The sequence below is a fragment of the Sander lucioperca genome, chromosome 6, assembly GCF_008315115.2.
Source record: "Sander lucioperca isolate FBNREF2018 chromosome 6, SLUC_FBN_1.2, whole genome shotgun sequence".
NCBI classification, from domain to species: domain Eukaryota; kingdom Metazoa; phylum Chordata; class Actinopteri; order Perciformes; family Percidae; genus Sander; species Sander lucioperca.
Window position 1 is genome coordinate 27,897,808 of NC_050178.1, and position 26,743 is coordinate 27,924,550.

The window sequence follows — 26,743 nt, forward strand, 5'->3', positions numbered from 1 at the left end:
TTACAGAGCTCCAGACAAAACATACTGAAGTAAAAGTAAAATATTTTAAAAACTACTCAGTAAGAAGTGAGTCCAGAGTTCATTGACATTATATATTAATATTCACTGTATATGTGAGTAAAGTAAGCTGAATAATAATAATAATGATGATGATGATGATGATGTGTGTTCCAGTGGGATCCGTCCAGACTGAATGAAGGCAGCACGTTTGTTCTCGGCTCCAGGGCCAACAAGTGAGTTAACATCCTGAAAACAACATCTACATATCTAGAAATGGGGATGTGTGTGTGTGTGTGTGTGTGTGTGTGTGTGTGTGTGTGTGTGTGTGTGTGTGTGTGTGTGTGTCCTCACACACTGGGGCGGCTGTGGCTCAGTGGTAGAGCGATCGCCTACCAATCAGAAGGTCGGTGGCCTTGCAGTTCCATGTCCAAGTGTCCTTGGGCAAGACACTGAACCCTGAGTTTCCATCGGAGTGTGACTGTGTGTGTGTGTGTGTGTGTGTGTGTGTGTGAGAGAGAGTGTGTATCTGATGAGCAGGTGGCACCTTGTACGGCAGCCTCGGCCACAGTGTGTGAATGGTTCCTGTACTATGTAAAAACACTTTGAGTAGTCGTTAAGACTAGAAAAGCTCTGTATAAAAACAGTTCATAAATCCTGGGAACCGAGCACCCGGCCCTTTGTGAACACGCTGCACTAATTTAGTAAAAGCAGCCTGTAAACTCTCCCCGTCACACTCTGACATGTTTGTCTGTTTTTTGTTATAAAGTCAGCTGTGTGAAACAGATTATTTAAATTTGAGAGTTGATGAGAAACTACCAAACAGGAAGTGAGTCATTCTGTGTTGTGATGTCACTGCAGGGCGTTGGGGATGGGCGGGACCAGAGGACGCATCTACATCAAACACTCGGATCTCTTCAAGGTAACATCACACCCAGTATCATCAGGTTATCTTTGAGATATTAAAGAGATTATCAGAGAAGTACTCTCAGACATCTTTATCATGGTGACATTAACAGTCTGACAGCAACACCTCCTCAATGTGTGCTACACTTAACGACATCATGTTTACGTGTGTGTGTGTGTGTGTCTCTGTGTATGTGTCAGTATGCAGCAGATGCGAAGGATAAGCAGTGGTTGGCAGAGAGACATCATATGAGAGCAACAGGAGGGAAGATGGTGAGTCCTACTGCACCTGAACACACTTCTTATCCTCATCTTTGTGTTTACAACTTCTTCTGACTTATTTTCTGTGTATGTGTCCCTGTGTGTGTGTGTGTGTGTGTCTCGGTGTATGTGCCCCTTTGTGTGTGTGTGTGTCTCGGTGTATGTGTCCCTGTGTGTGTGTGTGTCTGTCTGTCTGTGTGTGTGTATCAGGCGTACCTGCTGATCGAGGAGGACATCCAGGATCTGTCTCGCAGTGACGAGTATAAGTGAGTCTCTCTGTCCTCTAACAATCCTCTTCAGCTTCTTCATCCAATATTGGAATTATCCAACTTTTTAAAAGACCTTCATTAATTAGAACCATTTCCACATTTTCTTACAACCTGTACTTACACAATGATGCCAGAGATTCAGTGTAGCGACAGCTTTTTAGAAAGCCTTAAAATATGATAGAATATACCTGTTTGTAGCTTGTTAGAAAGGAGACAGTGAGGTGGTCAGATAGCTGCTACAGCTGACCAAACTCTCTCTGCTGTGTCTGCTCACATTTATCAATGTTTCAGACAGTTTGGTCACTTTTCCCTGACATCGTTGATCCGTGTCATTCATAACTGGACTACATGGAAGAAACCATTAGTCTGTAGAATAAATGGTCTCTGTGTGTGTCTCTGTATCTGTGTGTGTCTGTGTGTGTAGGGACTGTCCAGACATCCAGATGTCGGAGCTGAAGCCGTTCTCCGTCCCTCTGTGGATGGTGGAGAAGATGCAGAGAGCCATGGAGACTCAGAGAGACGCCGACCTCTGATTGGCTCAGAGAGACAACGACACCTGATTGGCTCATTGTTCCACTGTTTTTCTTCCTGCTGTTTTTAAATAAATAAATAGAATAAAAACTCCAAACGCTGCGTGCTGTGACATCACACACTTTATTTACAAAACATCCCATAGTGAGACAGGAAGTGACATCATCACTCGATGCCTTCCTGTTTGTCTTTGATGGCGACTCTAAAGCGTTCCTCCAGCAGAGACAGCTCGCTGATCAGGTCAGTGATGGCGTTGGTAAACGCTTCCTGTCACAACAAAACACACATCAGTCTCTGTGTGTGTGTGTGTGTGTGTGTGTGTCTGTCTCTGGGTGTTACCTGTGTGTGTGTGTGTGTGTGTGTCTGTCAATGGGTGTTACCTGTGTGTGTGTGTGTGTGTGTGTGTGTGTGTGTGTGTGTGTGTGTGTGTGTGTGTGTGTGTGTGTGTGTGTGTGTGTCTGTCTCTGGGTGTTACCTGTGTGTGTGTGTGTGTGTGTGTGTGTGTGTGTGTGTGTGTGTGTCTGTCTCTGGGTGTTACCTGTGTGTGTGTGTGTGTGTGTGTGTGTGTGTGTGTGTGTGTGTGTGTGTGTGTGTGTCTGTCTCTGGGTGTTACCTGTGTGTGTGTGTGTGTGTGTGTGTGTCTGTCTCTGGGTGTTACCTGTGTGTGTGTGTGTGTGTGTGTGTATGTCTGTGTGTGTGTATGTATGTATGTGTGTGTGTGTGTTTGAGTGTGAGTGTGTGTGTGTGTGTGTTACCTGTGGACTGTAGTCTGGTGTTGTCTGCACTCTGATGACGATTTTGTGTTCCAGAGGATGAGGAACTTTATAACCAGCAAACAGAACCTGAGGATCCTTCAACAGCTGACTGAGACACACACACACACACACACACACACACACATATAGACCCACAGAGAGACACACACAGACAGACAGACAGAGTCAGGATCGGAGGTTTTTCCATAATCAGAAGGTTTACAGGTCCAGAAAGCAGCTCTTATTGTGAAAAGCCCGGTACAGGAAGTGAAGACAATGTGTTGTTAGCTTGCTGTTAGCATTGTGCTGTTAGCCGGTTAGCCTGCTGTGTTGTTAGCCTGTTAGCCTGTTAGCTCTTACGCTCGGATGATGTTGCCCAGCGTGTGGTCCTCCTTGTTCAGAGTGAACAGACAGGCGTTTGGGACCTTGGTGTCCTTGGTGATGCAGATCTTCTTCTCTCCTTCAAACAGCAGGAACGACTCGAAGGCGGGAGGCGCGTTCATCTTCTCTTCTCATAGATATATGATATATATATATAGATATATATAGCTATATATCTATGTTCTCTTCCCTCCGGTCTGAGCGGAGGGTTGGCCGGGAACACGTCTTCTTCTTTCGGGCTTGAGGCCAGTCAGCCTCCTATATGTGTCAGTACTGCCTCCTGCTGGTGTTAGCCAGGCCGCCACCTCTCACTTTATCACATTACGACCAAAAATATAAAGTTATATTCTTCACACCTCTCACTTTATCACATTACGACCAAAAATATAAAGTTATATTCTTCACACCTCTCACTTTATCACATTACGACCAAAAATATAAAGTTATATTCTTCACACCTCTCACTTTATCACATTACGACCAAAAATATAAAGTTATATTCTTCACACCTCTCACTTTATCACATTACAGCTTCTATTAGACCAAAAATATAAAGTTATATTCTTCCTCTGTTCTACCTTCAGTCAGAGACGGGTTACAAGATCAACATAACATACAGTCCGTGTGTGTGTGTGTGTGTGTGTGTGTGTGTGTGTGTGTGCACGTGCGTGTCTGTCTGTGTGTGTGTGTGTGTGTGTGTCTCTCTCTCTCTGTGTGTGTCTGTGTGTGTGTGTGTGTCTCTTTGTGTGTGTGTGTGTGTGTCTGTGTGTGTGTGTGTGTGTGTGTGTGTGTGTGTTTCTCTGTGTGTGTGTGTGTGTGTGTTTGTCTGTCTGTCTGTCTGTGTGTGTGTGTGTGTGTGTGTGTGTGTGTGTATATATATATATATATATATATATATATATATATATATATATATATATATATATATATATACACACACACACACACTACCGGTCAAAAGTTTGGGGTCACTTAGAAATGTCCATTCCGCTCCATATCAGACAATACCAGACACACCCAGAGTGTCAGAGTATCTGGGAGCTGTACCACTTTTAATTTGGGTATGATGTTCAGACGTCTTCAGCCACTTCTGTCTACAACAGTCGAGAACGCTTTTGACATTATGTAATCACATAATGTCATCTGAAAACTGCTGCCCTGGTTAAAAAAAAAACAATGCAACTGATCTCAGCTGGTATTCTGTCTGGAATGAACATGTATAAGATATACCAAAGAATTTCTAATAAGGTAGACGGGCTTTGGATATACCCATATATTATGATTACATGTAAACGTACTGAGCCGTACCCCCCCCCCACCCCCCTTCACAGAGGCACACGTAATTACGTCACCGATCACGTTGAGTTTCATAAAGTTTGTTTTTGAATCAAAAAAAACTCTGCGACATTCATTTCCGGACGTTTCCCGCTGCCCAATCGCATCGCTGTTCTCTCCGTCCACGCGCTCCTCATTGGTTAGCAGGAGTTGGTTTGTTTTTGAACATCGGGCGCTGATTGGCTGTGAGAGCGAGGAAGAGCCAGTTTAAACCGGGGGGCGGGAGCGACTTCAGTTTGAATCCGAGAACAGCAGCAGTTCGGCCCGCTAACATCCCGACAAACACCCGGTGAGTCCCGGTTGGAGGATTGTTCCGTGTGTAACTCTAACTTGACCTGTGTTATTTACCTGTGTACCTGTAGAAGCTCCTAATGTCTCTGCTTTACATCAGAAACAGGCTAACAGCGGAGCTAACCTCCATTAGCCGGTGGAGCTAACCTGCAGTTAGCCGGCGGAGCTAACGCTAACTACCGTTAGCATGAAGCTAAAACACAGTTGTGTTTACTGGGTTACCGACCGTTTGAACACCGTTAACGCCGGGCTGTATTTTACAGTTTAACCGGTAGATACTCTTCATTGTGGGATACATCCGACAGCTACCGAGAGTCCGAGCAGTTAAACCGCTGTAATGTTCATTGATGTAGTCTGTATTGTCATGAATGGTAACGTTAAACACGTGAAGACTAAACTAAACTGTGAACAGTAACGGTAATGTATAAACGAAGTCACGTGTACCACACGTATCATATTGGACTGTCTGATAACCAATGAGTTCTGTTTAAAATAGTTTACCTTCTCGTGAAACCACGCTGCTCTGTGTATTCTGCTCTCTATGTCTGTATAAAAGACAGCAGCTTGGTCAGTCTCTCTCTGACCTGTCTTCTGTCTCTCTGACCTGTCTTCTGTCTCTCTGACCTGTCTTGTCTCTCTGGCCTGTCTGGTCTCTCTGGCCTGTCTGATCTCTGACCTGTCTGTCTCTCTGACCTGTCTGTCTCTCTGCAGCAGTAACATGGCCTCCTCCCAGAACATGGACCCAGCAGCTGCAGCAGCTTCATCGTCAGCGGCTCTGAAAGGCAGTGAGAGTGGAGGCAGCGCAGCCAGGAGCTCCGTGTCCAAACGGTGAGACAACACGCCTGTCTCTCTCTCTCTCTGTCTCTCTCTCTGTGACTGACAGTTACATCCTGGTAACTGGTCTCAGTCAGTTTTCTCACCCAGAGTCTGGTCTTTGACCTGACAACATGACGTTTTAAAGTTATTTTATTGATTCCTTCAGTTTGTTGATCTCATGAAGTGTTATAACTGAATATTCTCTGCTCCAGCTCAGATAAAGACCCAGAATCCATTAGCAGGTTAGCGTGTCCTTCTCTACACATCCTGTTAGTTTTAACTGACCAGTTTAGTTAACGGACTCGACTGCTGTTACAGACTAAACTAACAGCTGCCTCCATCATGGACTCTCACCTCTGCAGAATAAATATAGGGGAAACACCACAGATATTTGAGTTATTTTTGCCTTAAAGAGATTTATCTAGCCTGTTGGGGGTTCTCAAGGGGTCTGAAACACTGGATAACTTCAGAACTTACCAGGTCGTCCAACTTCCTCTCTTCCTTCTGCGTCTGCTCTGTCAATAATGAGGAGCTACAGACTAGAGCTAAAGATCTTCCTCTATAACACCACACAACCCTACTACAGACTAGAGCTGAAGATCTTATTACAGCTCTACTACAGACAGCTCCAATCACTTCTGTTTCAACAACGTCAGGACCATCGAAGCTCTTCAAGAAGTTCAAATATTTCAACTTCACACTGTGTGTCTCTGTGTGTGTGTTTGTGTGTCTGCAGGCTGCAGCAGGAGCTCATGACTCTGATGGTGAGTTTATACACTTAATATTTTATGTAAGAGAGAGTCTGTCTCTGAAGACCTCCTGTCACCTGTCTGTCTGTCTCCCTGTCTGTTGATGCAGATGTCAGGTGACCAGGGGATCTCAGCGTTTCCAGAATCAGATAATCTCTTCAAATGGGTGGGGACGATCAACGGAGCTCAGGGGACGGTACGTACAGACACACACTGTCAGTGGGGGTCTGTGGGACTTGTTGGAGAGGCTGACTGCTGCCTGAGGGGATTGGCTACAATCTTTCCTGCCCGCCTCAGCGTCCTGGAGAGATGGCAGATTGCAGCCAATCACCTTCTCAGCAGAGCAGATGATGTGCTGCACTCAGAATCACCTCGTCTGTCTCTCAGGTGTACGAGGGTCTCCGGTACCGCCTGTCCCTAGAGTTCCCTGCCGGTTACCCGTACCAGGCTCCCCGTGTGAAGTTTGTCACTTCCTGTTTCCATCCCAACGTGGACGAGCAGGGCTTCATCTGTCTGGACATCCTGAAGGACAAATGGTCGGCGCTGTACGACGTCCGCTCCATCCTGCTGTCCATCCAGAGCCTGCTGGGAGGTAACGCTCTGATTGGCTGCTCTCACACTGACTCGTGTTTATAGACCTGTCCATCCAGAGTCTGCTGGGGGGCAGATGTTCACAAGTCATTTTTTTGGAAGTCCAAGTCGAGTGACTTAGCGATGGTTAGCTTGTTACCTGTGACGATATCTGCTAAATGTAACGTCTCTTTCACATTATCCAGTGACTGACCTATCTGGGTGTGTTTGGAGATTCCTGATGAAGTTCCACATTGTTGATCCAGCATCCTTTATCTTTAACCACACACCTTGCATGTAGCTGTTCTCTTACTGCCACTGTTTACCAAGTAATTGAAAGCTAAACTAATGACAAAAGGCACAACTCCAGGAGGACTTGGTATCGCCATCGTCAATGCATTTTTGTATATGTGAGTGTGCGTACATAAGGCATAGCTCATGCGTTACGTTGAACATGGGGACGTGAAGCAAAGAAAATAGAAATACATGAATGAATTTAGATTTAAAAAGCAATAATTGCATGAAAACAGGTTGACGAGTCTCGAAGCTCAAGTCCGAGTCAAGTCTGAAGTCAGCTGTTTGTGTGACTTTAGTGCGACTCGACTCCAAGTCTCAGACTCGAGTCCCCATCTCTGCTGGGAGGTAACGCTCTGATTGGCTGCTCTCACACTGCCTCTGCGTTTATAGATCTAAAAGAAAAGCTACAATATTGGCAATAATAGACAAACTTCAAAAACTAGCGTCAAACGTCAAACTGAGCGACAAAAACAGATGTTGGAGAAAGTGACAATGTAAAAAAAAAAAAAAATAAAGGGCAAACAAACTTTCTAAAAAGAGACAAAAACACAGAAAAGAGTGACCTGTTTTATAAATCTGGAGGTTTCCGAGGGCTCTTGAAGGCAGCGTCATTTCCCAGAGAGAGAGAGAGCCAGAGGGACTGAGGAGACGGTTCAGAGCTGGTGTTTGGTGTTTTAAATCTTTCTGGTGGCAGAGGTAGAGGCAGTGATGTTTCCTGTACGGGACTGTCTCCCCCCCCCCCCCCCCTCAAAACACCCCCACAAGTCTGATCTCTGTTACAGGACTCTCTCTCATTCTGATTCCCTTTTTCTGAAGTGAAGCTGTTGTTCCATTTGATCCTAAGAGGAACGGAGGTGTTAATGAGTCTGCTTTTTGTTTCAGAGCCAAACAACGAGAGTCCTCTGAACACGACGGCTGCTGAACTCTGGAACAACCAGGAAGGTGAGACATCCACTCAGCAGTCCTCATAAAGGACAGAGAGATTAATAACTTAGACATGATAAATAACAGAGACTTTATGATCCCAAAACTGGGAAACTACTGTTACAGCAGCAAGTTACAAGGACACACACACACACACACACTGAAAATACAAGAAATATACTCAGAGGTAGGGCTGAACGATTTTTGAAAATAATCTAATTGCGATTTTTTTTCCCCCCAAATATTGCGATTTCGATTATTTTTTTAAGCTCTTTGTCTTCTGTATTATTCAACAAAGAATAATATAATGTATAGTATGAACACACAATTACACACTAGACAGTTAAATAAGTAAAAATATAGTACACACACGTAATTTTTTACAGTGCCCAGAGAGGAGCTGCCTCCAGCCCCTCCCCCTCGTGAAGTTGCGTGCTGCTGTGTGCACTTGTTCAGAGAGGCTATCGTTACGTTAGCATGTTGCTGGTGTTCTTGTTCAGAGAGGCTATCGTTACGTTAGCTAGTTGCTGGTGTTCTTGTTCAGAGAGGCTATCGTTACGTTAGCTAGTTGCTGGTGTTCTTGTTCAGAGAGGCTATCGTTACGTTAGCTAGTTGCTGGTGTTCTTGTTCAGAGAGGCTATCATTACGTTAGCTAGTTGCTGGTGTTCTTGTTCAGAGAGGCTATCGTTACGTTAGCTAGTTGCTGGTGTTCTTGTTCAGAGAGGCTATCGTTACGTTAGCTAGTTGCTGGTGTTCTTGCCGTGGGAGTAACTGTACTAATAAAACTGTTGAAACACCGCGGCCACGCTGCTGTGGAAGCTCCCCGAACGTCATTTATCAGAGTCTGCTTGTTACCCCTCTCAGTGGCAGCTCCTCCACTCATATCTTTATAACGGAGCTAACCGCTAATCAGAGCTAATCGTTGCTAACCGAGCCTTGAGTTCTGTGTGCCTGTATTCATTAACTGCATGTATGGACTCAAGCCCGAATAAAACCCTTCATTTTATTAAAATGGCTGTAAAAGTTTTAAACTACAACTCAGAGTTGTTTGAATAACAGAAATCAGCTCCAGGTACGGCGTAGCGTTAGCGTGCTAGTTGATGCTTTCTCTGCGGAGTGCAGACTGATTGCTCTCGTGAGTCATGTGATCAAATCGCAGCCTTTGTGATTAGGAAATCGCGTTTTAACATATCGCGATATTATCGAAAATGCAATTAATCGTTCAGCCCTACTCAGAGGGAAAATAATGTACATCTATATATGAGTAGAATAAGAATATACGACCTACATACAGTGTATTTAATATAACATATGTATCAAAAACTATTAAACATGAAGTAACAAAGTAGGAAAAGAAATGTCACTAGATAATGTTTAAATGGACAGAGTGAACATAGAAACAGGAATAGAATGACATAATGTGACATAAGATGTAAGTCAGTTTAATGCCGCAGTAGTTAACAACTTGGTGCACACACACATTAACATATTAAACATTACAAACAAAAACAATATACAGAAACAAACGTATAAGAAACAGCTGTTTAGTGTATGAGAATAGTCTTCCTCATGGAGCATGCATGGCTACACGGTGCAGAGATGCTTCAGAACGACATCATGACATCATGACTCAGTCACTCTAACACACAAACTGCAACACAAGTCGTTTAGTTTTAGCCACAACAGAAGTGAAGTCAATCTTCTAAACTGCCCTCGGCTTTATAATCTGGGCACATAGACTTAGGGCGTTTTCACACATACCTCATTTGGTCCGGACTTTCGGACTTTTCAGTTTGATCCGAACCAAAATTAGAGGTGTGAAATCTCCCCCGGACCACGGTCCCAATCAAAAGACCAAATTTTGGTCCGACCAAAAGAGGTGGTCTCGGTCCGGACCAAACTGAACCATGGTCCGGTTCGTTTACAGTGTGAAAGCATTTTTTGGATGGTTCGGACTTTCGGACCAAATAGAAGAAGCTCTGGCAGGCTCTCCTTGTGTTACAAGACCGGGGAAGCTCCTTTAAGGAATAGCTCGGTGCTTAGTGTGTAGGCTACATGAGAGAGTGATGGTGAATGGACTCAGAGCAGACAGCTGTCAACTATCAGAGCAGAGAATACATCAGCAGTTTATTTGTTAAGTGGTAGTAAATGTACAGTGTAGGTTTCCGTTTGACTCTGAATAAATTCTCCAGAAAGTTCCCGTGTCTCGCTTCTCAACATCACAACAAAACAAAAAGAGCCGCGGCTGTAGGGGAGAGCAGCAGTCAGTAGGAGAGAGTAGCAGTCAGTAGGAGAGAGTAGCAGTCAGTAGGAGAGAGCAGCAGTCAGTAGGAGAGAGTAGCAGTCAGTAGGAGAGAGTAGCAGTCAGTAGGAGAGAGTAGCAGTCAGTAGGAGAGAGTAGCAGTCAGTAGGAGAGAGTAGCAGTCAGTAGGAGAGAGCAGCAGTCAGTAGGAGAGAGCAGCAGTCAGTAGGAGAGAGCAGCAGTCAGTAGGAGAGAGCAGCAGTCAGTAGGAGAGAGCAGCAGTCAGTAGGGGAGAGCAGCAGTCAGAGGAGAGCGCAGCAGTAGTCAGTAGAGGAGAGCGCAGCAGCAGCAGTCAGTAGAGGAGAGAGCAGCAGTCAGTAGGAGAGCAGCAGTCAGCTGAAAAAACTCCGACACAGAGAGGAGACGAGAGGACGGGGAAGCCCAGAAGTATCTGGAGACGCAGCTCACGTATGTGATGACGACAGAACGTAGTTTTGTCATGTATAGATCTTTAGTGCGCTTGCATAACTGCAGTGTGAAACCAAAACTTACCGGATCAAATGTATACAATGTAACAAAAACAGGAACCTTGGTTCGGACTTTCATGTGTGAAAACACCCTTAGTTAGTTAGTTAGTTAGTTAGTTAGGGAACCCAGAAAATGTTCTGGCAGCAGGTCTGAGAGCAGCCGGGGCTGATGGGAGTTGTAATTTCTAACAGCTGTTTTGTTTCTTTCAGCCTTTAAAGCTCATCTACACTCGACCTTCCAGAAGTGAAGACGCTCCACCTTTTATCTTCTTCTTCTTCTTATTCTGTTTGTCTTCTGTGTTTGTACCATATTTTTATGTTTGTTCACATCGTTGTATCAATAAAGTTCTTAATTCATCACAAACACTGACTGTGTGTTAGTTTCCCTAAAAGATATATCTATCAGCTGGGATCTGGAACTCCGTTTCTCTTACAACAGATATGATAAACCGTGGGGTCTTATACAAATATAACATGTAAAGTATTACATTTAGTCTTGTCCTTTTGTAGGATTAAATTCTGTAAAGTCCGTTTTTGTATTTAGTTTTATAGTATAAATTCTAAATGACATATTTTATCAGAACGAACACTCCACAAAATGTTAATTCTTTTCTGCTTCAAATCAACACTGATTCTGCATTTTATGGCTTTAAATTTAACCCTAAATGGTGTTTAAAGCTCTTAGGAGAATGTGTGTGTCTTGTTCCTCTTATATAATGGAACCATTTAGAGATTTAAGAGGATTGCTGATTAACATCTGGAGTAACGTATAGCGTACGGTCTGAACGGTCCTTTAAAGTTGAAACTATTTACTTCCCTAAATGTGGGAACCCTGAAAATGATTTAAAGAGGCACTATGTAGTTTTGGCCATTTCTTCACTGTTTTCTGGCTTTTTGCTGGCAGGTTTCTCTATAGAGCTCCCCCTACAGCTTCAGAATAGATATTTGGCAACACTGTTGTAAAAACTGGTTGGTGACTCCCTCTGGTCATGTGATCATTTGTTTTCAAAGAAGCCGGTGAATGCACAGATCCATGTCCACTGAGGTTTTCTCTCCCAGATCCGTAACGTTATTCTGTTTTCCTCCGATGGCCTGAGAACCTGTCGGAGCAGAAGCTACTAGTGTTTGCCAACGTCAAGCTGACAAGAAACTCTGGCAGATCAAGTTTCTGATCAGAGATACTTTCGAGTGCAACCGCAACAACGCCAGCTCAGCATCAGATCTGCAGGCTTCTGTTTGTCTCAGTTCCCGCCATTCTGAAAACGCAGCTCCTATGTTTCCTCGTGTCTGACTCCTCTCTCTCTCTCTCGGTCAATCTGCCCTTTCCTCTTCCTCTGTTCCTCCGACAATGCTTTCCTAGCTTTCTGCTTCTTTTTAGCCGGCTCAGTCATGACAATAGTGTGAAAAACTCCATCTTTACATTACATTACATGTCATTTAGCTGACGCTTTTATCCAAAGCGACTTACAATTGCTATATATATGTCAGAGGTTGCACGCCTCTGGAGCCACTAGGGGTTAAGTGTCTTGCTCAGGGACACATTGGTTGATGTATCTCAGTGGGAATCGAACCCGGGATCCACTGCGCCATCACCACCCATCTCCATCTATACCTTGTTAGCCAGTTCCTGAATGGTTGTATGTGTGCAGTGGCGTGAAGCTATTCATTACATGGCGAGACCCGATATCACGCCATACTTCCCGACGCTGAGGCTGTTGTAAGTTGCGAGGGTGGTTTTTCCGCTCACAGGCGCTAGGGGGGAGCGAGACGACCACCATTCAACTAAAAAAAAAGTCATATAACCATTCCAACGACTCCGAAGCTGTTCAGTTAAGGTAAATTAAGGTAAAAAAACTGCATAGTTCCCCTTTAATGTTGAGATGAGACTTCAGGACGGATCATTTAGAAAAGATGAAAGAATCGGATGAAACGTGGACTCAAAAGTTTGATTTATTAGAGAAACAGACACTATCATTAGATTTAGTTCTAAGATATCCAAAGACCCAACATCAATGCACATAAACAAACAAATTAAACATTTATTTATTTATTTATCATCAGCTAACGTTTGATATGATTCTATTGCATCCAGTTTGTTTTTTTTAGAATATTTATTATTTTAGGACAATACCCATTTGATGAACATGTACAGCAGTACACGTAAAAGTGCTTTCCATCTGTAGTCCATTAGGGAGGTTGAAGTTACAATAAAAAGGATAAAAGATATACAGTAGTAACATTTGCTATATAAAGCAGGGAGAAACAGGAAGAAAGAAAAAAAAAAAAACAGGACAATTCATTAGTAAGTGTTAAAACATGTGGAGAGGATGTACTTTATATAATCTGCAGCCGAGACAACCCTGATATTTATCATTGAGAAGTGTTAGAAATATATATATACAGTATATATATATATTCTGTTAGAATATTCTGGGTGATCCTTGTCTGGATTAACATCCTCTCTGTGTGTTTCTGTTCTCTAACAACACCAACCTTTGTGTTGCTTCACTACGCGCTGAAAATGTCTAAATGTGGACGGTGCAACAAGTCAGGTCTGCTTGGTTCTTTCAAGGAATGACTGTAAAGATTTATAAAGAATATGTTAGATCATTTCCTCTCTAACTGGGAGGTTTATAAGAATATGTTTAGGTCATTTCCTCTCTAACTGGGAGGTTTATAAGAATATGTTAGATCATTTCCTCTCTAACTGGGAGGTTTTATAAAGAATATGTTAGATCATTTCCTCTCTAACTGGGAGGTTTTATAAAGAATATGTTAGATCATTTCCTCTCTAACTGGGAGGTTTTATAAGAATATGTTAGATCATTTCCTCTCTAACTGGGAGGTTTTGGGACTGATTGGTGGGATTGTTGTGGATGAAGTACATACAGAGATACACTGGTAAGAGCCAATGAGGTTTAACCATGTATCAGCTCATTTAAATAGCTCACGTTACTGTGTTGTGTCAACAGTTAACTTCATGTAATATTGGATGTGGAGTTTTCTTTTGCGGGATGAGAATGTTCCACCAGAACAAGTTCCTTCCTGAGAATATTTAGCAGAGACACCATCACTGCGTCTGGAGCTTAGAGACGCCCAGGACCATTGTGACTGGTTTAAAGAAATGTAAACAACCCAGAGTTTATTCTCCTATCCCATAATGCATCTGTGGAGATAGAGCTGGTAATGCGAGGCTACAAGTACCCTAACAACTTCCTTATGTATTCTGATGCTTTTCCAAAATAGATAAAGTTTATGCTCCCAAATTGCATCTAACAATGTTTCTGACATCTCCAACAGAAACTGTTAATCTTAGAGGGAGTCAATAAAATCAACTAGAGCTGCAGCTACAGGTTATCTTCTCAATGAATGGATCAGTAGTTGTGTCTCTAAAATGTGGATCAGAGTTTCCCAAAGTCCAAGATGACATCACAACTCAGAGATCTTGAGTTTCCTGTCCCAGAGGAGAGAAGAGACTAGAACATATTCATATTTAATATGCTGACATCACACTAGTTCACCTGATTTATCATAAACTAAATGAATCAAACGGATTAATGGATTATCAGAATAGCTGGAGATGAATTTAATAGTTGATAACTAATCCGTTCATGTTTGCAGTTCTAGTATTAACTTATGATTATATTTATATATTCCCTAATCACTCAGCTGATCCTCAGCTTTTTACAGATTGTTAAATGTTTCGTAGTTCTTGACGTGAAGAAGTTTGGAATCCACTGTTGTGCAACAAAGCTACCCTTTGTGCTATTAACCTTTGTGTTGTCCTCCCAGCTAAAGAAATTTTAACCCGTTTTTCAACATTGTTTTCCCCCTATAGGCTTCCGGCACTTTTTGTTGAAGTTTTTTGCTGCTTATTGTTACATATTTTTTTAATGCCTTTTAAATGTCTTCTTATTACCTTTAACTTTTCTTTGCTCGTGGACTGCCGGCGCCCCTAGCACGTGCCTATCCAGCCTATGTTACCCGCCGGCCCTGACTATCGGTTTATGGAACCATCTATGTTATTTTTGGGCAGTTTGCTTGAAAGAAACCCATATTTCTGATATAGAAACGTTGAAATGGGTCAAACACTGACCCGAGTACAACATGAGGGTTAACGTAAGTTGGACAGTCTTTGTTTTCTTGTTCTTACTATCCTTTAATGTTGTCAGTAAGTCATGACTCCGCCTCCTCTACCCAACACAGCCCAGCCCGCAGCACGCTGGCTGGCAGCATGCGGCCATCTTGTTGTTGGAGACGACCTCGACCTCCATCAGCTCCTCCAGGGTGACCTCCGGCTCGTCCGGTTCACCGTAAGCTTCAGCCCAAGCCGGCTGGGTCGCCTCCACCGCCCAGAATGCCACAGGAACCTGCAGAACATTTACACAAACATTCAACAGGAACCTGCAGAACATTTACACAAACATTCAACAGGAACCTGCAGAACATTTACACAAACATTCAACGGGAACCTGCAGAACATTTAGACAAACATTCAACGGGAACCTGTAGAACATTTAGACAAACATTCAACGGGAACCTGCAGAACATTTACACAAACATTCAACGGGAACCTGCAGAACATTTAGACAAACATTCAACGGGAACCTGCAGAACATTTAGACAAACATTCAACGGGAACCTGTAGAACATTTAGACATATACTCAACAGGAACCTGTAGAACATTTAGACATATACTCAACAGGAACCTGTAGAACATTTAGACAAACATTCAACAGGAACCTGCAGAACATTTAGACATATACTCAACAGGAACCTGCAGAACATTTAGACAAACATTCAACAGGAACCTACAGAACATTTAGACAAACATTCAACAGGAACCTGTAGAACATTTAGACATATACTCAACAGGAACCTGTAGAACATTTACACAAACATTCAACAGGAACCTGTAGAACATTTAGACATATACTCAACAGGAACCTGTAGAACATTTAGACAAACATTCAACAGGAACCTGTAGAACATTTAGACATATATTCAACAGGAACCTGTAGAACATTTAGACATATACTCAACAGGAACCTGTAGAACATTTACACAAACATTCAATGGGAACCTGTAGAACATTTAGACATATACTCAACAGGAACCTGTAGAACATTTAGACAAACATTCAACAGGAACCTGTAGAACATTTAGACATATATTCAACAGGAACCTGTAGAACATTTAGACATATACTCAACAGGAACCTGTAGAACATTTAGACATATACTCAACAGGAACCTGTAGAACATTTAGACAAACATTCAACGGGAACCTGTAGAACATTTAGACAAACATTCAACAGGAACCTGTAGAACATTTAGACATATACTCAACAGGAACCTGTAGAACATTTAGACAAACATTCAACAGGAACCTGTAGAACATTTACACAAACATTCAACAGGAACCTGTAGAACATTTAGACATATACTCAACAGGAACCTGTAGAACATTTACACAAACATTCAATGGGAACCTGTAGAACATTTAGACATATACTCAACAGGAACCTGTAGAACATTTAGACAAACATTCAACAGGAACCTGTAGAACATTTAGACATATACTCAACAGGAACCAACCCTCCCCAATACAAGACACTCAGGTACGTAACGATATTGCCCGATGAGGAGTCCATTATCGGGAATCAATGGAGGACGGGGAGGTCAGAAGTCCATTAGTCACCTGATAACCAGACCCAAACGTAATCAGCAGATTTTTTTTTTTTTTTTTTTTACAGTTTACACTGGTGATCCAGAATGAAAATCTGCAGAAATTATTAGACTATTTTTCTGCTCAGGGTGCCGGGCATGCCTCAACAAGCTCTCCACCCAGGTAAGAATCGGTTCTACCTTTAGACAGGAACTTTGTCATGTTTAATCTAAACAGAAAGTGTTTTCTCTCTCTGATTCTGTCTCACTCTGTTCTAAACAGGAAGTGTTTTCCCTCTCTGGTTCTGTCTCACCCTCAGCTGCATCTCACTCAGCATGGCCTCCAGTCCTGCGATGTGATTGGTCAGATCTGGGCTCGGCTCTTCCTCTAAGGTGAGCCATGGTGCTTGGACTAAAGCCACTCGAGATGCCACGCCTACCACGCCATCAATACATCCTGGAGAGAAGATAACAGACAGACAGGTGAAAGGTTAGTAAAACATATAAGATTGTCAGGATTACGGCTGTAACTAACTATTTTCACAGTCGATAAATCTGGATTAATGGATTAGTTGTTTGGTCTATAAAATGTCAGAAAATTGTGAAAAATGTCAATACTGTTGTCAAGATCAATATTAACTTTATTGTCTGTGGGAAATTTGTCTTGGGCACTAAACAACACAAACAACATGAACAACATGATACAATACAACAAACGATAATATGCCGGTATCTAAACGAAGAGAAGAGGAGGCTCTTCGAGACCTCGATGAATGTCTTTTGGCCTGCAAAGAGATTCATTAAGGAAAAGTATCCTGAGGAGGTTTAAGTTATTCTTGAGGTTTGAGGGCTACTTGAAGAAGTTCCAGTGGTCCTCACTAAAGTTGTAGAAGTGGGCCTTGAAGGATTTGCTGCTTTGAGAAGGCTATAGTTGCTTTCCAGGGATCCTTGAGGAAGAACGAAAATATCCAATGAGAGATTCAATCTTTTTGAGATTTCTGGAGAATGTAGCAGACCTTTGGGGAGGCTGTGTGAATCCAGTAAAGGTAAAAGATTCTTGGGACCCTTGAAGAATAGGCCTATGTCTTTTTTCACTAAGGCTGGAAGCGTCTTGTGTAGGAGTATTTGTACCTGGAGTAGTGTTTGTAAAAGTGGGCCTTGAAGGATTTGCTGCACTCGTGATAATGTTACAGGTATTCTTGAGGTGGTTGTATGATTAGAGAAGGCTTAGGGGTCTTCCAAGGATCCTAAGTGAGGTTCAATCTTAATTTAGAGATTTTCTGGAGAATGTACCAGACCTTGTTTGTGTTGATCCTTTGGTTGACAATAAATTATTTCATTTATCCTTAAACTGCTTCCGCCTGTCCCTGGTTTCCCCCCAGGTTTAGTTAAGTGTTAATTCTCCTCTTTTAGACATTATAGAGACATAACACAGACCTTTGGGAAAATGTTAGGTATTCCTGAGGAAACTGGGGGCCGTTCAAGGATACCTATTGGTCGTCAAGAACATTTTTGGCAACAGCAATGCTCGAGGCAATAGTGAATTAAACGCTGATGCAAAGTTCTACCGTTAGTGATCCTAGTAAGTTTTATTTTTTAAATCAAATCAAGTCGTAAGGAAGGAATGTGAGGAAATAAGGTAGGAAAAACAGTAACACATGGCTGAGCCAATCACAGAGCTTTCACAGACAGGAAGTTGAAGCCATCAGCTGACCTGTGTTGACTAGCGAGTGTCTGTCATAGCGCTGCCTCAGAGGGAACCGTCCAATCAGATCGCAGGCCTTACGGAGGTCAAACAGGAAGTTCTCTAACGCCGACAGGAAGAGAACCCACAGACGCTCTGACACCTGTCTGTCCTCCTCACCTGGGAGAGCGGAGTCACAGTGAGACAGCAGAGGCACCAGACGCTTGGACAGGCCTGCGGACAGACAGACAGGTGAGAGACAGACCTGTGGACAGACAGACAGGTGAAAAACAGGCCTGCAGACAGACAGACAGGTGAGAAACAGGCTTGCGGACAGACAGACAGACAGACAGACAGGTGAGAAACAGGCCTGTGGACAGATAGACAGGTGAGAAACAGGCCTGCGGACAGATAGACAGGTGAGAAACAGGCCTGCGGACAGACAGACAGGTGAGGAACAGTCCTGTGGACAGACAGACAGGTGAGAGACAGACCTGCGGACAGACAGGTGAGATACAGGCCTGCGGACAGACAGCTGAGAGACAGACCTGCGGACAGACAGACAGGTGAGAGACAGACCTGTGGACAGACCGGGGAGTAAGGTTGGGTATCGTTTGGGTTTTTTCCGATACCGGTGCTAAAACAATAATTGAACCTAGGGCTAGGTTAAAATAACCGATTCTCCAAACTTACATTTCCCTAACCTAATTGATATTTTCTCGCTGTTGAAATCCTTTCCAGTGAAATTCAGACACAGGTTAGACTGTTTGGCTGTCAGCATTTTAACCGTGTTTAATCCAGCTGCTAGCTAACGGTAGCCTAGTCTATAGCGACGACGATTCATTTACAGGATTGCTCCAGTGCTGCCTGACCCAACTGATGTCCGTCCCCTTCCTCTGTCTCTGTGTTGGCGGCAACTCTGGTGGATTTGTGAGGACTACGGTTAACTGCTCCTCAGATCTCTGCAGGGTAAATCCAGACAGCTAGCTAGACTATCTGTCCAATCTGAGTTTTCTGTTGCACGACTAAAACTACTTTTGAACGTACACATGTTCCACCAAAACAAGTTCCTTCCTGAGACTATTTAGCAGAGGCACCGTGGCTCCGTCCGGCCAAGACGGTTGTGATTGGTTTAGAGAAATGCCAATAAACCAGAGCACATTTCTCCTATCCTGGAGTCTTGTGTGGACTAGCCAGACCTTTCTCCACAGCGCTGTGGAGGAAGGTCTGGTAAAAGACTAGCGGTAGGCTATTGTTACCTGCTGCCAAGTGTAGTGTTAACTAGCGTTACATGCAGCAATGCTTCTGTTGCCTGTCCGTTTCAGAGCACCAGAGGGCAGCACAGGCAATTAAGTGGCACCGCCGAAATCTACGTTGTCATTCGGTCTGGTAGATACCAGTCATTTAGGAACCGCTGCCATATTGACACCTATAGGTGAGACACAGACAGACAGGTGTTTGGGTGGACATGTCTTTGTACCGCTGCAGATTCGGTGTGCTAGCCCTCTCGCCTCGTCCATCTCATCTCGCAGGAAGCTGCAGTCTGCCGAGCTGCCGAGTGATGCTACCAGCTGCTGGAAACAGGAAGTGGCCCGACTGAGAGCCTCCTGAGCACGCTCACACTCGGCCTGCTGCCGCCGCAACCCCAACTCGTCCACCGAACGACGCCACCGACTCATGATGTCATCAGGCACCTGTCGGGGAGGACGGACAGGTATTGTTGTTTAATGGTTTCACTTTCTGAGTCTACACACATCTGCAAATAAACTGCTGACCACAGCTGCAAAGATTAAAGGAATACGCCACCGTTTGTTGAAATAGGGTTATTCACCGTCTCCTCTATATTTATATAGGTGGGCAAACGCATTTTTGTCTCAGTGCATGCATTATCTTAGTCTGGCAGCGCCTCCGCTAGCTTTGCTTAGCATACTGAATGGAATCCTTTGTTGCCGGTTGCTACCGAGAGAGCTAACAGTAGTGATCGTTACGGCTGTGTAAACATGGTGCTCTCTCTCCTGCTGGACACCATAAACGAACAGCAGCGGGCCCACCCCGACGGTGTTCACATAATCGCAGGAGCCTTTAATAAGGCCAACCTGAAGACTGTACTCCCGACATTTTATCAACATGTCAAGTAAACTTGCTTGTTTTCTATGTTGTTGCGCTTGCTTGTATGTCAGTTTTTACCACCACCTTTTTATCACATTGCACTTTTCTGCTTTTTTTGCACTTCTGGTTAGATGCAAACTGCATTTCGTTGTCTTTATACTTGTACTCTGCACAATGACAATAAAGTTGAATCTAATCTAATTTACGAAGTTGTTGATTCATCCATTGTTGATAATAAGACCAGTCCTACAGGGGGGAAGGGATCAGACCGTGAGTGCAGACACAGCTCTGCGTGAGTGGTATTTATGACAGTAACGTTAAATACAAGTACTCCACAGCGACTCTAGGGGTACATAGCTGTTTGACAAAAAACGGAAACTGCATAGTATGCCTTTAATTTCAGGCCTTGGCTGGAAGTATTCAGTGTTTGGGCCTTATCTTCTGATTACAACACGTTATGGAAGTCTATCTTTTCAACCTGATTTACAGAAGTTTGCAGGTTTGTCAGCATGTTTTAGTTTTCTCCTACGTAAGAATATACAGTATTGAAATGAGTAATGCCTCCTGTAGCTTGTCTCCACCACAGATCACAGGAAAATACCAGCTAGGTTCAGGTTCATAACATTTCAAATGACTTTTAGTTTGCATTCTCTGATTATCTGATATAGTTTTTTTCATGAACAGTTGTGTGAATGTGCTACACACTCAAGACAAAGACAGAAATAGTTTACAGTTTCTGATGGGGACTAAAGAAATGATTAATTAGTGTGGAATGAAACTCAACCTGACAAACTAGAATGATGATGCTCCGGCCCTCGCATGACTCATCTGATTTACCTGAGATGAACAAGGAAACAGGTTGTTATTCTGCCTCACTGAGATGACACACACACACACACACACACACCCACACACACACACACACACACACACACACACACACACACACACACACACACACACACACACAATCAGAGACGGACCAACACTTCTACTGAGAGAGGACATCTACAGGAGGGAGTACTGGGAATACTGGGACACTACCACTTCAACCAGCTGCTGAATCCACAAACTGAAGAACAAAGACTCAATGTGAACGTAAGTTTCAGGGAGTGGCTGAGCTGTCTGTCTGATATCTTTTATTTTTACTCCTCCACTACATTCACACTTATTTTGAACATAAACATATCTGTTGCACAGTGGTGTAGTTTAATGTAGTGTAGTGGGTAAACTGAACTGTATATATATATCCTAGTGGGGGGTCTGGGTGTCCTCCCCCAGGGAAGTTTTGAGCATCAAAGACTTAATTTCCTGCATTCAGATAACTTTTAAGACGTTTAACCACGTTATGGTGAAAATACCTTAATTTAGCCTATGTGACGAAAAAAATACTTGACAATTCAAAATAAATCAAAATTATAATGGAAGGTTTGTTGTTGTGTGTCATTGGGGTATATGGAAATCCTGGATCTTTCTTAGTGGGTATACTGCATTTACATGTGTATCACGTAGACTACACCACTGCTGTTGCATCAGTCTACATATCCAGCATCACCACTCAGGAATGAGACACACCCCTGTGTTACAGGTGAAGCAACATTTAGCAGAAGAGGCGTGACAGAGCTCCACCCCTCACCTGAGACAAACCAGGAAACAGTTTGTTCTTCGTCCTCACTAAAGAGACACAGACTGAAAAACAGAGGATCAGATTCACCTTCAGACCAAACTAACAACTTCCTCTGAGTGAGTTCAGCTACAGGAGAGAAACGTGGAAAACTACAACACTGCTGCTTCAACCTGCTGACTCTCCACACGCTGAAGGTGAGTTGGACTAAAAACTGTGAAGTTAGTAGAGGAGGGAGGGGAGCCTTGACTGACTAGACTTTCTGTCTGCTGTGTTTTCAGCTTCACTCAGAGACTAAATGGCTTCCAGATCAGAGAAGGATCTCTGCTGTCCGGTCTGTCATGAAGTCTTTAGAGGTCCTGTTCTTCTGTCATGTAGCCACAGCTTCTGTAAAGACTGTCTGCAGAGCTGGTGGACAGATAGACCAATCAGAGACTGTCCAATTTGTAAGAGAAGATCTTCAAAGGATGACCCACCGTTAAACCGGGTGTTGAAGAACCTGTGTGAGTCCTTCTTACAGCAGAGAGATCAGAGAGCTTCAGAGGCTCTCTGCAGTCTGCACTCTGAGAAACTCAAACTCTTCTGTCTGGACCATCAGCAGCCAGTTTGTGTCGTCTGCAGAGATTCAGAAAAACACTCCAACCACAGATTTAGACCCATCGATGAAGCTGCACGACAACACAAGAAGAAACTTCAGGAAACTCTGGAGCCCTTAAAGGAGAAGTTGAAGGTGTTTCAACAAGTTAAAGTGAAGTTAAATCAAACAGCAGAACACATGAAGGGCCAGGCCCGACTCACAGAGACACAGATTAAGGATCAGTTTAAGAAGCTTCACCAGTTTCTAGAAGAGGAAGAGGAGGTCAGGTTGGCTGCACTCTGGGAGGAAGAGGAGCAGAAGAGTCAGAGGATGAAGGAGAAGATGGAGGCTCTGAGCAGAGAGATAGCAGCTCTTTCAGACACAATCAGAGCCACAGAGGAGGATCTGAGAGCTGAAGACGTCTCATTCCTGATCAACTACAAGGCTGCAGTGGAAAGAGTCCAGCAGCGCCCCCTGCTGGATGATCCACAGCTGCTCTCAGGAGCTCTGATAGACGAGGCCAAACACCTGGGCAACCTGAGCTTCAACATCTGGAACAAGATGAAGGACATGGTCTCCTACACTCCTCTGGTTCTGGACCCAAACACTGCTCAACCAAACCTCATCCTGTATGAAGATCTGACCAGTGTGAGACAAGGAGAGTATAAGCAGCTTCCTGATAATCCAGAGAGGATTGATAATTACTACTCTGTCCTGGGCTCTGAGGGCTTTAACTCAGGGACTCACAGCTGGGATGTCGAGGTTGGAGACAGTATAGGCTGGGCACTGGGTGTGTTAGCAGAGTCTGTCCAGAGGAAGGGAGACATAGGGTCTGGATTATGTTGCTTAGGGTTCAATAAAGGTAAATACTCAGCATTGTCAGCACCAGATCCATCCACTGTTCTCAGAGTAAAGAAGCAGCTCCAGAGGATCAGAGTGACTCTGGACTGGAACAGAGGAAATCTGTCGTTCTCTGATCCTGATAATAACACACACATACACAGCTTCACACACACCTTCACTGAGAGGATGTTTCCATACTTTGAAACTATGGATAAAGTCCCAGTGAAGATATTACCAGTGCAGGTCTGTGTGACTGTACAACAGGAATAGATTATTTTCGGGATTTATCTAAAAAGATCAAACAGATAAAATAAGTAAATTTGGACCAGAAATGAGTATGTGATTGACAGCAGCTTCAAATGGGTTTTGGTGGTGGGAGGGGGCATTTAGGTAACACGTTATAATAATCATATCAAAAAGAAATGATTACTGATTATTTGTTGACTAATATCTAAATAATGTTTATAGGTGCTTTACAAAGTATTCATTAACCATTAACAAGGAATTATAATCATTAACTTTATAATAACTTTCCACATGTTTCTTAAAGGTTTACAAATCATTTGTTAATCATTAATAAATAATTCATACTACATCAGTTCAGATATACTATCTATGTATACTATGTCTTTCGCGCCCAAAGAATGAAAAAATACCATTTATAGCGTTGCTTAGATGCTTTTTTTGACAGTCTATAAATTTTTTTATGATCTTTTTTTCACTAACGCCACCTTCACATTGGCACAGTAGATACGGTTGCGAAACAACCGGAAGTCATTCATTTCCTCTGCAGATTCGCAGACCGCATGCGAATGGATGGGAACCGATGCAAACGAGTGCTGTGTGAAAAAAATTGTGTCCGTTGGTCATCCGGATGTGAAAGTTGAACTCATACGACGGACGGTTCCTATCCGACAATCCGAGCGGAAGTAAGCGTTGCTATGGTAATGATAAACAAATCTGAACTCTTAACTTTAAAAAAAAACATTAGTGTGTAATTATAGAAAGGGGTAAAAGATCGATTCATTTTGGAGTATGAGAAAAGTTCTTCCGTGCAGAAACAATGCATATGGCTAAGTTGGTTAGCAACAGACATCGAACTATTGACATTATACAGCTATATCACATTTAACTATTGACATTATACCCTATATCACATTTAACTATTGACATTATACCCTATATCACATTTAACTATTGACATTATACCCAATATCACATTTAACTATTTACATTATACCCTATATCACATTTAACTATTGACATTATACCACTCTATCACATTTAACTATTGACATTATACCCTATATCACATTTAACTATTGACATTATACCCTATATCACATTTAACTATTGACATTATACCCTATATCACATTTAACTATTGACATTATACCACTCTATCACATTTAACTATTGACATTATACCCTATATCACATTTAACTATTGACATTATACCCAATATCACATTTAACTATTGACATTATACCCTATATCACATTTAACTATTGACATTATACCACTCTATCACATTTAACTATTGACATTATACCCTATATCACATTTAACTATTGACATTATACCCTATATCACATTTAACTATTGACATTATACCCTATATCACATTTAACTATTGACATTATACCCTATATCACATTTAACTATTGACATTATACCACTCTATCACATTTAACTATTGACATTATACCCTATATCACATTTAACTATTGACATTATACCCTATATCACATTTAACTATTGACATTATACCCTATATCACATTTAACTATTGACATTATACCCTATATCACATTTAACTATTGACATTATACCCAATATCACATTTAACTATTGACATTATACCCTATATCACATTTAACTATTGACATTATACCCTATATCACATTTAACTATTGACATTATACCCAATATCACATTTAACTATTGACATTATACCCTATATCACATTTAACTATTGACATTATACCACTCTATCACATTTAACTATTGACATTATACCCTATATCACATTTAACTATTGACATTATACCCTATATCACATTTAACTATTGACATTATACCCAATATCACATTTAACTATTGACATTATACCCTATATCACATTTAACTATTGACATTATACCACTCTATCACATTTAACTATTGACATTATACCCTATATCACATTTAACTATTGACATTATACCCTATATCACATTTAACTATTGACATTATACCACTCTATCACATTTAACTATTGACATTATACCCTATATCACATTTAACTATTGACATTATACCCTATATCACATTTAACTATTGACATTATACCCTATATCACATTTAACTATTGACATTATACCCTATATCACATTTAACTATTGACATTATACCCTATATCACATTTAACTATTGACATTATACCCAATATCACATTTAACTATTGACATTATACCCTATATCACATTTAACTATTGACATTATACCACTCTATCACATTTAACTATTGACATTATACCCTATATTACATTTAACTATTGACATTATACCCTATATCACATTTAACTATTGACATTATACCCTATATCACATTTAACTATTGACATTATACCCTATATCACATTTAACTATTGACATTATACCCTATATCACATTTAACTATTGACATTATACACTATATCACATTTAACTATTGACATTATACCCTATATCACATTTAACTATTGACATTATACCCTATATCACATTTAACTATTGACATTATACCCAATATCACATTTAACTATTGACATTATACCCTATATCACATTTAACTATTGACATTATACCCTATATCACATTTAACTATTGACATTATACCCTATATCACATTTAACTATTGACATTATACCCTATATCACATTTAACTATTGACATTATACCCAATATCACATTTAACTATTGACATTATACCCTATATCACATTTAACTATTGACATTATACCACTCTATCACATTTAACTATTGACATTATACCCTATATTACATTTAACTATTGACATTATACCCTATATCACATTTAACTATTGACATTATACCCTATATCACATTTAACTATTGACATTATACCCTATATCACATTTAACTATTGACATTATACCCTATATCACATTTAACTATTGACATTATACACTATATCACATTTAACTATTGACATTATACCCTATATCACATTTAACTATTGACATTATACCCTATATCACATTTAACTATTGACATTATACCCAATATCACATTTAACTATTGACATTATACCCTATATCACATTTAACTATTGACATTATACCCTATATCACATTTAACTATTGACATTATACCCAATATCACATTTAACTATTGACATTATAC

The 26,743-nt window shown here is 41.8% G+C and overlaps 6 protein-coding genes across 9 annotated transcripts in view; 3 read left to right on the top strand and 3 right to left on the bottom strand.

Moving 5' to 3' along the window:
* LOC116062618 (deoxynucleotidyltransferase terminal-interacting protein 1) overlaps positions 1–2,066 on the top strand; it is a 19,624-nt gene extending 17,558 nt beyond the window's left edge. For both annotated transcript variants that reach the window (XM_036002418.1, XM_031317320.1), the window contains 5 exons: positions 175–233; positions 859–919; positions 1,105–1,176; positions 1,375–1,430; positions 1,858–2,066. In XM_036002418.1, the coding sequence (XP_035858311.1) occupies positions 175–233; positions 859–919; positions 1,105–1,176; positions 1,375–1,430; positions 1,858–1,966 (357 nt within the window). In that variant the 3' untranslated portion in view covers positions 1,967–2,066. The remainder of the gene's footprint in view (positions 1–174; positions 234–858; positions 920–1,104; positions 1,177–1,374; positions 1,431–1,857) is intronic.
* LOC118495300 (nuclear factor 7, brain-like) overlaps positions 1–26,743 on the bottom strand; it is a 1,057,410-nt gene that overhangs the window by 78,311 nt on the left and 952,356 nt on the right. The gene's annotated exons all lie outside the window — the stretch shown is intronic.
* polr2j (RNA polymerase II subunit J) lies at positions 2,069–3,337 on the bottom strand. The gene is made up of 3 exons (XM_031317329.2): positions 3,080–3,337; positions 2,720–2,828; positions 2,069–2,231 (listed from the first exon to the last, which is right to left on the bottom strand). Exons 1-3 carry the CDS (start codon positions 3,220–3,222, stop codon positions 2,130–2,132), a joined length of 354 nt encoding a protein of 117 aa, XP_031173189.1. The 5' UTR covers positions 3,223–3,337; the 3' UTR covers positions 2,069–2,129.
* ube2c (ubiquitin-conjugating enzyme E2C) lies at positions 4,500–11,215 on the top strand. Of its 2 annotated transcripts, none has more exons than XM_031317327.2 (7): positions 4,500–4,724; positions 5,438–5,554; positions 6,279–6,306; positions 6,401–6,487; positions 6,679–6,883; positions 8,041–8,100; positions 11,062–11,215. In XM_031317327.2, exons 2-7 carry the CDS (start codon positions 5,445–5,447, stop codon positions 11,097–11,099), a joined length of 528 nt encoding a protein of 175 aa, XP_031173187.1. In that variant the 5' UTR covers positions 4,500–4,724; positions 5,438–5,444; the 3' UTR covers positions 11,100–11,215. The 2 variants fall into 2 exon arrangements, with proteins under 2 accessions (XP_031173187.1, XP_031173188.1); XM_031317328.2 differs by having other exon boundaries at positions 4,648–4,724; positions 5,441–5,554.
* On the bottom strand, positions 15,045–20,413 carry zgc:109913 (regulator of G-protein signaling 9-binding protein). The gene is made up of 4 exons (XM_031317325.2): positions 19,683–20,413; positions 18,233–18,436; positions 16,833–16,975; positions 15,045–15,221 (listed from the first exon to the last, which is right to left on the bottom strand). The coding sequence occupies exons 1-4, from the start codon at positions 19,879–19,881 to the stop codon at positions 15,045–15,047; spliced, it is 723 nt and encodes a 240-aa protein (XP_031173185.1). The 5' UTR covers positions 19,882–20,413.
* LOC116062612 (nuclear factor 7, ovary-like) lies at positions 21,114–23,736 on the top strand. Of its 2 annotated transcripts, none has more exons than XM_036002413.1 (3): positions 21,114–21,409; positions 21,824–22,132; positions 22,217–23,736. In XM_036002413.1, exon 3 carries the CDS (start codon positions 22,234–22,236, stop codon positions 23,623–23,625), a length of 1,392 nt encoding a protein of 463 aa, XP_035858306.1. In that variant the 5' UTR covers positions 21,114–21,409; positions 21,824–22,132; positions 22,217–22,233; the 3' UTR covers positions 23,626–23,736. The 2 variants fall into 2 exon arrangements, with proteins under 2 accessions (XP_035858306.1, XP_031173167.2); XM_031317307.2 differs by having other exon boundaries at positions 21,115–21,409; positions 21,900–22,132.